This window comes from Ambystoma mexicanum, chromosome 6q (assembly GCF_040938575.1).
Source record: "Ambystoma mexicanum isolate Mex_15411 chromosome 6q, UKY_AmexF1_1, whole genome shotgun sequence".
In the NCBI taxonomy this organism is placed as follows: domain Eukaryota; kingdom Metazoa; phylum Chordata; class Amphibia; order Caudata; family Ambystomatidae; genus Ambystoma; species Ambystoma mexicanum.
In genome coordinates, this window is record NC_090937.1 from 1,174,990,895 (window position 1) to 1,175,005,064 (window position 14,170).

The 14,170-nt window shown below is 45.5% G+C and overlaps 1 protein-coding gene across 1 annotated transcript in view; it reads right to left on the bottom strand.

Moving 5' to 3' along the window:
* WDR19 (WD repeat domain 19) overlaps window positions 1-14,170 on the bottom strand; it is a 2,828,275-nt gene that overhangs the window by 74,190 nt on the left and 2,739,915 nt on the right. Inside the window, exon 36 of the mRNA XM_069631788.1 lies at window positions 4,503-4,625. Within this exon, the coding sequence (XP_069487889.1) occupies window positions 4,511-4,625 (115 nt within the window). The 3' untranslated portion in view covers window positions 4,503-4,510. The remainder of the gene's footprint in view (window positions 1-4,502; window positions 4,626-14,170) is intronic.

Below are 14,170 nucleotides of genomic sequence, written 5' to 3' on the forward strand. Positions count from 1 at the left end.
CCATCGTGCTGCAACGTGACCATCCCACATTTTTGGGACTTGCAGTATTTGTGGAGGTGCCGCAGGTGTATAATCGCCTCCAGCCCCCGATCTCTAGGAGCAAAACACGAGGACTCCCAAAACTTTATCATGCGGTAAAAAAATCTGAAGATGGCTGCCAGAGAACAGGCTTAGGGAGAGGGCAGTCATTGGCTGGAGGCAGTATGACCCAGAGCACAGTGATTGATCTAGAGGAGAAAGACAGTTTGTAGGTGAAAGTGAAACTGTTTTTTCTTTTACCAAGGATTCCTGGCCTGACGAAGGGGAATATTCATGAGCATGTGAATCCATGCCAGACCCCATGCTGGAGAAATAAAATAATTTACCACTAGTTGGTTGTTCTTCATTTATATCTTCTTTTGGGAAATATAGCTCCAGCCTTTCCAGAGTGCTTGCTATTTTTATTCTAATATATAATGTTGATTTTTAGTTATATTACATTTGTACACCCTTACAATTGCATACTGCATGTTTATAAATCAAATGCAAAAGGTACTGTTTTTACCTACTAAACTTTTGAAATGATCTTCATTGTAACCAATGTTGTGCTTCAGTACATGTCAGCTGTTTAACTGAATTGTTAATACATGGTGTACAGTTTTCTTCAATATTTGGCACAATCTATAATATTGTGTTATCATTTTAAAAACATTATTTCCTTTTCCTATGTTATAATGGATGTACAACATGGCTGCACTGATTGTTTGGATTGTGGCAGAGGAGAATGATTTTTAAGCGCAAAGTTTGTGAAGAGAAAATATGAAGTTTCTGGTAAATTAGGTTGCTATGGTAAAAATCTATTAAATCCACTGAAAGAAATTGTTAAATGGACGTTATGGTTAAGTTGCACAAAAAAAACCCTATGAAATTCAGAGAAAAAACTTTTGTTAAAGGGATGTTATGCATACCTGCCTAACCTCTGGAATTTTTCCGGAGACTACGGAATTTCAAGCATTTCTCGGGGTCTCCGGAAAATTTCCTTGAATCTCAGGAATTTTGAGATTCTTTCCGGGTTCCGTCATATTCTCCAGCTGATTGGCTGCCGCCGGGAGCCAATCAGGTGGAGAATATGACGGGAACCGGAAACGGCGCAAAATGTTCGTTGCCACTGCCTGCATCACTATAATAATAGTGCTTTCAATCCATGTCATTGGATTGAAAGCACTATTATTACGGCGGCAGTGCCACGTTCATTTTGCTTACCATAGCACTGAAAATAATTCATTCAATGCTATAGTAAGCAAAATGAAGTCGGCGCCGCAGCCGATATAATGCTGCTTTCAACCCATGTCATTGGATTGAAAGCAGCATTATTCCTGCTGCGGTGCCGCCTTCATTTTGCTTACTATAGCATTGAATGAATGATTTTCAGTGCTATTTTAAGCAAAATGAAGGCGGCGGCGGTGGTGCCGAAATAATGCTGCTTTCAATGCAATGACATGGATTGAAAGCACTATTATTTCGGCGGCCTTCATTTTGCTTACAATAGCACTGAAAATCATTAATTCAATGCTATAGTAAGCACACTGAGGGCACCGCCGCAGCAATAATAGTGCTTTCAATCCAATGACATGGATTGAAAGCACTATTATTTCGGCACCACCGCCGCCGCCTTCATTTTGCTTACTATTGAATTATTTTCAATGCTTACTATTGAAAATTATTTTCAATGCTATAGTAAGCAAACTGAAGGCTACAACAACCGAGTTTACCTTTTTGACAGGTGGGCGGGGCGTGTGGCCGGAGCCGTGTGCCAATGGGCAGAGTCTTTTGTGGCTGTGGGCGGGGCATAAATATCAGGAATTTTGATTTTCAAATGTAGGCAGGTAGGATGTTATGGTTGCAAGATAAAAATTCACTGGTTATGGTAAGCTATGCAACAATAACTTGCGCCACCGGCATTCACTGGTAAGACTAATACCCAGGACATCAAAGACAACATCAAAAATGGCATCATCGAAAATATTACATATCCAGGGCAGTCATTTTTCTTCAGCTTGAATTTTAAGTGATATGGTCATACTTCATTGAAAACATGATACACATATTTATCATATCATATTATAGTGCAGCCACCAGTTAAGTTGAGTGTCAAGTTCCACAGGAAACCCAAACATTTAATTGCTAATAACTTTTGACTTGTATGACGGATTAGGCTGATATTTTGCAAACATGTTTATCATGCCCCTGCCCCTCCAATTCCGCCCCTCATCCCCCACAATACTTTAAATTCTGGAAAAGATTTGGTGAAAAATGAAAAAAACTCTAAAGAAAGCATAAAAACACTGTTTTTGGCCTACTCCCATTCCTTTCCCCATAGAGAAAAAGTACAAATTCCTGCGCAGTGCACAGTAAAATCCACTGGATGGAATTGGACCAGGTACGAAACAACTTGGGCACGAAGCCTTCAGTCGATTTCCAGGAGGGATCTCAGATTATTCGTCTAATAGTTGTTAAAATATTTGATGGAGAAGGGGGTGCTCCCTTCTCCCAAATTAATAGCTTTATGGTGCTTTGCAGCAGAGAGGCTTTTTCAGAAATGAAAACACCGCCTTTTTATTGTTTGATATGAGTGATAACCAGGGTTATTTCCAAAATAACCAGTGTTAGCCGAAAACAAAGTGGAAAAAAATGCCATTAATGCCATTTGGAGGAGGAAAAAGGATGAAATGGCATCAGGCTAGAAGTGGGAAGGGTGAAAGAGGACACCATGCGAAATTGGGGAGGGTGTGGCTAGGGACCAAGTTCAGAGCTCAAATGTTTTCGCATAACCAGGGTGATGTTATGAATATCTGGGGTTATTTGTAGTGCATTACTAATATCAGGGTTACACTAAACATGGCTATGGGAAAACGTAAAAAAATAAAGAATTTAATAGTTAAAATATGTGATGAATATAATAAAAGTGGAATGTTAAAGCTACAGTGCGGGGGGGTAATGGCTATGGCTACTGGGTTACTTTAAGGAACTGAATGGTGAAATATGGACAGTGAACACGGCAATAGGCCATTCCAACTGGCCATGGCTATTGTGCCCAAAAGAAACCTAGTGGTATGGCTACGGCCGAAGGCCATGGCTGGTGGACCCGTTTAGGAAACCTATTGGAGCAATATATAGAGTAACCACAGCTAGTGGGACTGGAAGAAAGCTATTGGGGCAACATGTAAAGGGGCCATGGCTCAAGGCCGGGCCAATGGTCACGGGAAAAGGCCATGGCTATTGAGCGGGAATGAAAGGTAGTGTTTTAAAAGATACAGTGGGCACAGCCAAAGGCAATGCTCACTGACCAGGATCCAAATGACATGTAGATTGGCCATGGCCAAAGCCCGTGTCCACCTAGAGGGTCCAAAAGAAACATATTGGGGGAACATGTATAATCGATCCAGCCAAAGGCCATGGCTAGTGGCCCGTAAAAAACTATAGGAATTCACTGAAAAAACCTTAGTTAAGGTGCAGTTAAGTTGTGGAGATTTAACACAACAAAACCCTTGAAATTCAGTGGTTGTGTGAAGTCATGACCAGCTTAACTGGGCGTGTTCCCATTGCAAAGCCCTGAGCACATACATATTATAAGAGAAGGGATTCACAATGACATACAAAATGGCATTATGGGGGACGTCAACGGGAACGCGCTGAGTTAAGCTGGACATTACGTCACACATCGGCTGAATTTCAAGGGTTTTGTTGTGTTAAATCTGCACAACTCAACTGCACCTTAACTAAGGTTTTTTTCAGTGAATATGTACCCACATATATATGTTCTTCTATATGGGGTGATGCTACTTACTACCACCTTTACAGGGATTGTGCTGTGCCTGAGGTGCCAATCATGTTGATGCAGAATGTGTGCACTCCCATTGAAACTGCAAGGTGATGGTGCTATTTCGATAAAAGGTACCTATTGCAATGGGAGATCACGTGCAATTGCTAGTATATCTACTTCCACAGTCAATGCAGCTACTGTCACTGAAGGCAGGTGTGCAGACTTGCGAAAAGTACTGACTAAAAGGTAAATCGTGATGAAATGCGTAAGGCGAGACATATAGGTAGATTGAGTATGTCATTGGTCTGACTGCAATATTAATGAGAAATGGTTTGTAGTCTGGCACACTCACAGAAAAGACTGCAAGGTATTCAGGAAAGATTACATTTGTACCTGCCATAATAGGATGCCCCTAGTGTTTGGAAAAGCATACCCACCCGCATTAGACTTTGCTCCAGCAGAGATGAAACCCTACTATTCAAACAACATCTGACCAGTAACTGACCATAAATAACTTAGTCTCTTGAAACACGTGACTATACCTTCAAAAGAATAACACTTACACTCTAAACCTTACCCCAAATCCAAGACTTCTATTTATAGACACTAGTTTTCATTTCAATTCTGAGTCAGCTCCGAATACTGAATGCTTGAGTTTGGATACTATACATAACCTTGAACTAAATGCAGCAGTTCTTACATAAAAATCTATTGCTCAATCTCTTCTGGCTTTAGGTACGGTGAACAGTCCATGATCTGTTTGAGTAGAGGAGCATCCACTTTTTCAGAACACATGGGGCACACGCTTTCTGTATCCAGCATCCTACAAGAAAGAAATAATCAAATGATGTAGAACACGGTTTCAAAGTGGTTCTTAGTTATTAATTACATATACACATTTTAGTTAATATTAGATTGTCATATTTGGCAGCTAAATACAGTTTTGTGGCTTTAACCATCAGTGACCTTTTTACCATGCTATCTTTTGTATTCAGCTACATTCTAAAGCTTTCCTTTAACATGGACAAGGTGATGTCAATCATCTGGATGATGAACCAACTGACTACAGCAGTTGGTTTGATTGGAAAGGAAATCTTTCTATTCCCACATGCAGCACAACCTTGCACCGTTTAGGTAACTCTGATTCCCTTCCTAAGTGATGTGTCTTTCTCACAGATTCATCATTTATTTTAAATATATCCAGTGCCAGTTGGAGAAAATACTTATTGGTAATGGTCTTTCAATGGATTCTCCTCCCATAGAGTCCTCATGTATATAGAGATCATCATCGGCTGTTCTTTGGAAACTTCACCTGGGGGGTCATAGTTGACCTCAGCGACCTTCATCCTCAACATTCTACTTCCTTGACGCCGAATATGACGTTGCTGACACATAAATAGCCCACACAATGTTTCCTCTCCCCAGTCTCAGCAGATGGAGGACTCTTTACATAGTGAGGATTTAGAGCAGCGACCATCTTTTACAGAATCGCAATAGAAACAAAATGGTGATATGAAAAGAACTGAAGAATCAAACTCTCTCTAATGTTTGCTTTTTGGAGAGGGCAGTGAGGAATAGGTGGGCGGAGAATACACAGAAAAACATTTTTTCTTTCAATGGATTATATTCTGTCACAGATTCCTCATCTTGATAGACTCCCAAAGCAGTATCTCAAGGTTGCTGGAGGGCTGAAAGCAAGGCTAAAGTAAAGAAAATCCTGCTAGATTGCATGTCCAAATGAGTTTCCCTGCCAGGCAACAGGTCCAGACAGTAATGCTTAGAGAATTTATGCAGCGAGGACCTAGTCGCAGTCTGGCGAATCTCACAAAGAGGAACTCCCCTCGGTAGGGCTGAAGATGACACCACTCCCCTTGTCGAGTGAGCCCTGAGGCTAGATGAGGTTTCCTGCTCACCTTGTCATAACACACTGAAATACAGAGCACCATCTCGAGGGACAGGATCTGTTTTTTTTACCGCTTTACCCATTCAAACCTGGAAAGGAAGTGCTGATTATCTCTGCGCAAATGAGCTCAATGCCCTCTTGGGTGTGTAACCTATGTATCCTTCTCCTAATTCTTAGGAGCATATGGGGAGGGAAAAATTCAGGCAACTGCATTTTTATTTCATGTGAATATCGGAAATTTTCTTTTCAGGAAAAGGAATACGTTACTTACTTTTAACTTCCGTTCTCCAGCAAGGGTCTTGCATTGATTCACATGCCCATGAATATTCCCCGTTTTCAGGCTGGGAATCCTCTGTAAAAAGAAAGCAGTTTCGCATTAGACTGAAAACTGCTTGTCTCCTCTATAACCAATCACTGTCCTTTGGGTCATACTACCCCTAGCCAATGACACTCGTCCTCCTTAGATCCACACCTGGTGGCCATCTTCAGATTTGGTAGAGCACGTAAAGTGGCAGTATGAACCAAGAAGAGCCAGAGAGGGGCAGGAGGGAGGGTTCGCATGTGAATCCATGCAAGACCCATGCTCGAGAACAGGAATTACAGGTAAGTAACTTGTTCCTTCTCCAGCATGGGGTACGATTACACAGCAGTACAAATACACAACCACGGGAGGTAGCAAGGCTCAACAGAAGCAATACACTTACCCCGGGAACAGACTCGCCTCAATTAAACAGGTTGCGAAGCACTGCTTGGCTGACCCGGGACTCCTCCCTGGAATCCCTGTAGACGCAGTAGAATCTTGTGAAGGGGTGGGTGGACCTCCACGTAGCAGGCCGGCCTGGAAGAGGTCTGTTGGCCAGATGATGACAGTGCATGATAAAGTGGGAGAGCCACCTGTAGATGGAAGCCTTAGACAGGGCCTTCCTGTGACCCACAGGGCCAAAACTAACAAACAATTGAGAAGTCTTCTGAAAATCCTTCATGTGTGCCACATATAACTTCAATGCACGAGTAACGTCCAGCGAATGCAACGCCCTTTCAGCAGGCGTAAAAGGGTTCGGAAAGAGAACTGCAAGAACCACAGGCTCATTGAGATGGAACTCTGAGGGAACCTTCGGCATCAAGGTGGGATGGGTTCCGCAGCACCACCTTTGTAGCGTACAATGCCAAGTATGGCTGCTTGCAGGGGAGGGCCTGGATCTCTCCGACTCACCTGGCCGAAGTGATGGCCAACAGGAAAGCAGTCTTCCACGAGAGAAACTTCAGAGGGCCCAATGCAATGGTTCAAATGGAGGCCCTATGAGCTTAGTTTAAACCATGTTGAGCTCCCAAGCTGGGGCACAAGCCTTCCCTGGTGGAAAAGTCCTGAAGAGGCCTTTGAGGAACTCCTTGACAGGCCTGTGAGACCACAGGGATGGCCTGCCAGGCGCCCGAGTGTACCGGGATATGGCAGCTACAGCAGGTACGAGAGGAACTGCAGAGTTGTGGTCCACAGAGGCGTAATCTTCTGAGCCCTGCACCACACTGTGAAGTGCTTCCATCTGTGGCCGTAACAGAACAACGTAGAGGAAGCTCTGGCCTTGACCAGGGTGTTCTTGCAATCTAGCGGCAGGGAAAAGTGCCCAAACCCTAGGACTGCAGGAGCCAGGTTCTGAGGCTCAGCGGCGCTGGGTCGTGGTGCAGTATTGTTCCATTTTCTCAGGAGAGATCATCAGGAAGTGGAGGCAGCCGGATGGACGGAGCTACTGACAGATGGAGCAGGTCCGGGTACTAGATCTGCCGTTGCCACGCCGGAGAAATGAGGATCACTCTTAAATGGCAAAGTTGCAGTGTGCTTATCACACGTAGCAGGAGCAGAATAGGTGGGAAGGCATAAAGGGATAGCCTGTCCCACGGAAGGCATCGCCCAGGCTCCTTGGACAAGGATACCTGCTGGCAAATCTCTGGCACTTGTAGTTGGTTGCAATCATGAAGAGGTCAATCTGGGGGTTACCCCACTGGCTGATGAGAAGGGACACTTGTCCCTGATGAAGTTCCCACTCGTGGCAGGATCGCAGCTCCCTGCTAGGCAATTCTGCGATGGTGCGGTTGGTGCCCGCCAGATGAAAGGGGACAAGAAACATGTCTGGAAGAATGGCCCAGTGCCATGGGGACTGGGCTTCCAGGGAGAGAGCGGGAGAGAGCACCCCACCCTGTTTCCGGATGTAGAACATGATGGTGCCGTTTGTGTTAATTCGCACCACCTTCCCCTGCAGATGAAGTTGGAACGACGTGTTAGGCAGAAACCTGTGCAGTTCCCTTAGGGACCACTGCAAAAGGCTTAGGACTACAGGTGTTGGCAGTAAACCCAATTGGTAGCAGTCTGTACCACCCAGATTTACCTGGTAGCTGTGGTTGAGCAATCAGACTTCTCTCAAGAAGAGTTAGACAGTATATAGAGTATACAAAATAGGTACAAGGATACAGTAGCACAAGCAAACACTGACCAGATCTTGGGTATAAAAGTATATAATTATTTATTTAAAAACGCACTTGTAAAATACACTAACACTAATATGGCAAGCAAGTTCAAACACAGTCACTATCAATATATATATATATACACCCCTGATTACTTATTGAACAAGTCTTAGTTAAAACACCACTTATTTGCAGACAGAGGTGAGCGCTTAACCTAAGATGGCACTCCAATAAGTTAGTTAAAAAGTGAGGGAAAAGGCAGAATTAGGAACGTACACAATACCAACACTTAGTTCATAGGCCAGGCCCACTCCAGGCCCACTCTTGGAGAGAGCAGGGCGGAATGTGTCCAAGATCACACAGTTGGATTATACTTTAAAAGTCTTTGCAGATAGTTCAAAAAGAATTGGATCAGTTCAGAGAAAGTTAGTTAACAGGTCCCAGTCCACCCCAGGATAGAGAGTCAAGGATTTACGGGACACATTGAACAGTCTGTTGCAAGGGAGACCAGGCGAGACACAGTACCTGAAATGGTGAGAAAGCTCCAGCGGGGGCAGTTGTTCCTGGCAGCGGGTGCAAGTCGGTGCTTCGTCCAGGGGAAGAGAAGATCTCGACGTGGAGGAAAGCTGGAGGTCGTTGCACTGCCAGGGAAGAAACCAGCCGCAGAGTTTCCCGGTTAAAAGGTACTACCCTTTTATTCGCGGTAGTGGTGAAGCGTGGCTATCCGGCCACCGGGGTGCTTGGCATGGGCGATTCGACCACGAGACTATCCAGGAAGGCGAAAAGAGGGCGAACTGGTTATCCCCACCAGTTTAGAGGAAGAAGACTCTCCGGGATGAAGATCTTCTCTGTCGTCGGGAAGTGGTGAGGCGGTTCAGCAGGGCTCCACCGGTGGTGTCGTCGTTGCAGGTCGGCTCAGCTTCTCCCTCTTCGGATTCTTTGGTCCTGTGGCGACTTCTGAAGTTCCAGTCCCCAAAAGCCCTGCTTTTATGCAGAAAACGCCCATTCATCAGTCCTAGCTGTCACTCAAATTGTTACGCTCACCTGGCTCCCACAGGGACGTCGATCTGAACTGGACAGCTGCGGTCTCCACCAATGTGACACGTAGTGCTGAGATGACAGGCTGGACTGGCCCACCTAGCTTCGTTTGCTTGGCCCGTAGGAGTATCCTTCTGCAAATGGAGAAAGGGAATTAACCACCCGTGGAGTTCAGTGTTAACCCCCACCCCCGCTGTTCTCCCCACTGATCACCTTTAATGTCCCCTCTTATAGTCTCACCTGATGGTTTGGAAAGATGAGCTCTCCATCCTGCATTGAGCGCAGGGGCGCGTAGACAACCAGTTGCTTCACTGATTCGAAGGAATTGGTGAGTTCCAGAACAATATTGACTCTGAGATTTCCGGCGGGACGCCGTAAGTATATAGTTTGTGAGAGTTCAAATGTCTGACTTTCACTCTTGTCCGCTTCCTTGCAGGTTGCAGCTTGACCCTAGCGAAGAGTTCCTCGTGGCAATCGGTAACATTCAGGTAAGGATTTGTATTATCCAACACAGTTCGATAAAATAATGTCAGTATGTAACCTGTTGCTTTCTCCCTTATTCAGGTGCTGAGAGAAATTATGAAGTTTCGGGGAATAATGCCTCCGGCGGTAAAATTAGGTAAGTCTATTGTGGTGAGAAGGATTCCCCTTGTTTGTCCCTTTGTTTCACCTTGCTGTCCTTTTGTTCCCCTTAGGAGGCGGGGTGGGGCGAAGATGCGGTGGAGGCTGCGCCGACCCGTGAAGAGGAATAGTACCCCAGGCGGTAAAATCAGGTAAGTCTATGGGGGGGTAACTAATATTGCCTCTGTTGATTCCCTTGGCTCACCTTGCTGTTCTTGTGTTCCCCTTAGGTGCCGGAGTCCGGCGGGAACATGCAGAAGGATGCGGTGGATAGTGAAGATGCTGCAAAGGCCGGTGAGTTCAGCGCGGCGCTGCAGCAGGCGAGGTGACACGTATAAAATAACTTCTTTCTTCCAGTTCGAAGGCGCGGTGGATCAGGAAATCAGGTAAGGATCAAAGGTATTGCTCTTGTTCCAACATTTTCTCCTTCTTTCTCCCTTTTTCTAGGAGCTCCAGACTCGAGGCGGGCGTGGCAGAAGACTGGATGCAGACTTGCAGGCACGGTGAGCGTTACGCTGCTGGATGCAGAATAACGCGAAGCGTGTGCTGCTCTTCGGGCGTGGTTTAAATAGCCTCCAAAGTAGTCCCAGGTAAGTATTCCTCCCCGATCCCACCCGAGTAAAAAATAGTCCCTAGATAAAGTAGTCCCTTCGAAGCCTCTTTTGGCTTGGAGCTCTTGCAGCATGGTCTGCATCAGGTAAGTTTGCAGCATGGTCGGCATCAGGTAAGTTTTAATCTATGAGCCTGGCGCCTATGGCGCCAGGACTGACTCTCCATATGAGCCTGGCGCCATAGACGCCAGGACTGCACCCAAATAGCCCCTAGCAGGGGTTGTTGGGCTTGCTTGGAATAACTTGATGCCTGCTTCCGGGGTTGCTGGACTTGGTCTGGATCCCCGGGGTTAGGCATCATGACACAAACATGCTAAGTGGTGAGCCGGGCAGCTCACCACTGGGCCAATCACACAAGAGTGCGACTTGAGTTGCCTAGGCAACTCAGTCCAGGGTGCCTAAACCCCCCTCCCACACATCCTGTAGACCCAGACAGAGTGGCACCACTTTTGGTGGCTTCTGTGCAGAAGTCCGCCAAAAGTGGAACAAAGGGCTCGACTTGGGTTGGAGTTACAGAGGCGAACACAAACGCCATTTTAAAACTGAGTCCTGGCAAAAAGACCCAACCAGGGAATAAATATTAAATAAATAACCCGGCGGTATCTTTAACATTGCACCAAAAAGGTGGTGTGTTTAAAATGAATGGGAAAATCCCATAGGAAATATTCCGGTGGAATATTTTGCATGGTAACCACTGCCACCAGCCAGAAACTCGATGAGGGGGGACTGCACAGTGCCCCCTCGAAAAACAGACCCAGGGGCAATCTAATTACCCCTACCAGTACTTCCACAATATGATGGTTTGTACTGGTTCTGTTCACATTTTAAGACTAGTAAAGTCAATGGTGACTTTACATGCCCTGGGAGACAGTAGTCAGTCCCAGGGTATGGAGTCTATGTTTGGGGGTCCCTATGAGACCCCTGTGTTACTGCACTGAGTGTGCTGTGTAACACACTTACCAAAAACACATGAAACCCTATGGAGTAAAAGACCCCATAGCCCACTAAACACATTACAAAGTCAAAGGATATCTCAAATCATGTCTAAGAGTGGGAGAAAAAGAGTCTCACTCTTAGCAGGAGAAAAAAAATAAACCCCAGAAATCCAGCAAAGCTGCTGGGGGACTCACTAGGTTTGGGAAATTAGCCTTAACAGAGAATTCTCCCTAACACTCACCCCCCGCCCCCTGCCCCCCAGACTAAGGGACAGGAGGATTTAATCCACTCCTGGATGAATCTCATACCTCTAGTCGATGACATACAGCCTAGAGAGACCATCAGCATTTTGGTGGTGACACTCTGACCTGTGCTCAATGGTGAAATCAAACCCTTGAAGGCAGATTGACCATCTCAATAGTTTTGGGTTTTCCCCCTTCATTTGCATCAACCATCTCAAGGGTTGGTGGTCAGTCTGAATGACAAAAGTAGAACCATACAAACTTCTTCAGTGCCCACACAATAGCAAAACATTCTCTTTCAATTGTTGCCCACCTTGTCTCAGGATCCTTCAGCTTTCGGCTGATGAAGCAAATGGGGTGCTTCCTACCTTTCTCATCCAGTTGGCTAAGGACTGCACCTATACCTACATTAGAAGCATCTGTCTGCACAATGAAAGTTTGGTGATAGTCAGGAGCTCTCAGTACTGGTGCTTGGCAAAGAGCTTTCTTCAGGTTTTCAAAGGCCTGATTGCACTCCTCATTCCATCTGACCTTCTTAGGGAATTTTGGAGAGGAGATTACATTCAGTGGAGAAGCTATGGTCCCATAGTTCTCTATGAAATTCCTGTAATGCCCAGTGAGGCCTGGGTTTGAGTAGTAGGTGTTGTCCAATTTTGTACAGCTTCAATCTTACTGAGCAAAGGCCTCATTTCTCCACCTCCTATCTCATGCCCAAGGTAGACCACCTTACTCTGACCAATCTGGCATTTACTTGCCTTTATGGTCAGACTGGCCTGTCCAAGAGCCTGCAAAACATGTCCTAGGTGGTTAACGTGCTCTCCCCAGGATTGGCTGAATACTGCAATGTCATCCAAGTATTCCATGCAGAAGTCCTCCATCCCAGCCAGAACCTGATTTACCATCCTTTGGAATGTTGCAGGTGCATTTTTCAGTCCAAAAGGCATAACCTTAAATTGGTATAAGCCAACTGGGGTAGAAAATGCAGTTTTCTCCTTGGCACGGTCTGTCAGGGCTATTTGCCAATAGCCTGACGTAAGGTCAAATGTGCTGAGGAACTTGGCTGAACCACGTCTATCCACCAACTCATCTGTCCTTGGCAAAGGGTGAGCATCAGTCTTGGTGACTGCATTAAGAGGCTATAGCCATACAGGTTGTCCCTAGCAGTCAAGATCACATTGATCAGTCACCAATACCTACCTCAAACCTCAGCCTACTTACCATTAACACTATGCAACCAAATCTTTCCATATTCTGCAAGGCCCAAGAAATAATATCTTAACGCTTCCCTACCTTGCGCCACGTCCAATAGAAATAACGGACTTCGCGCAAGACTAGCCAAACTATACGAACCACTGAGAAGAGCCCTTCCGGCCTCCAACCTCAAAACTAACTACAAACCTAAACCACGACTGCCCAGCCAGTCCAAATGGCCATCTCCAACATCCACCTTGAATGTGAATACCCTTCAGCTTAATAACCTCCAACCTAAAGCTTGCCCTATTGCTGACAAACCCATCCGAGCCAACAAAACACCTGAGGCCCCCCCTCTCAAAGGAGCGCTCCTTAATGCTAGATCACTAGTCGCACACGCCCCGGACATTGCCGACTTAATTACTTAAGGGAACCTCGATTACCTCGCAATTACGGAAACTTGGCTCCATAATGCAGCAGGACCTGCCCTCATGCTAGCTGTCCCCGATGGCTACACCATAATCAGACAAGACCGTGATAATGCACGAGGCGGTGGTATTGCTATATTGGTATATCTCTAAAACGGCTCTTGGTCTCAGACTAGTCCCTACCCAGCCTCCACAATCATGCAAAACTCTCACTGCCAAAATTCAGATAAATAAGTCGCAATCCCTCACTATACACCTTATATTTAGACCACCTGGCCCTCTTGGTACCTTTGAGGAAGACTTGCATAATATAATTATGAACAACCTTAAACCTACCACGTAACTACTCATATTAGGCGACTTCAACCTAGGATTTAACGACCAAATGGACAAAAATGCAACGGAAATAGCCAATACGATCAAAGCACTAGGCCTTACCCAAAAAATGAATAAACCCACTCACCACTCACCTCAAAGGGAGAATAACTGGACTGGATAGCGGACCTTAACTGCTCTGCCACTATCACATCCATCCTGCCTTTAGCATGGACAGACCACTCTCTGATCTCCTTTCACTTATCTACTATCAGACGCACTCCATTGGCACATCCACTAGCGCCACCATGTCCAACCAGAAGTAAAAAAGTATTACGGTAGAGAAAATCACCCCGCCATACTGCCTACTCTCAACACACTGCCTGAAAATCTTGAACCTAGCAGCCTAGTTCAGGAATTTAACAACATTATGCTCACAACATTGGATAAAATTGCTCCTACCAAACTCAGACCGAGCAAACCTACAGCCCACCTAAACAAATGGTTCACCCCACAACTCAAAGACCTCCGCACCTTAAAGAACAAAAGTGAAACTAACTGGAGGCTCTGCCCCTCTAGTGAGAACAAGGCTAAATTAACTGTACTTTCCTCACACTATAAAA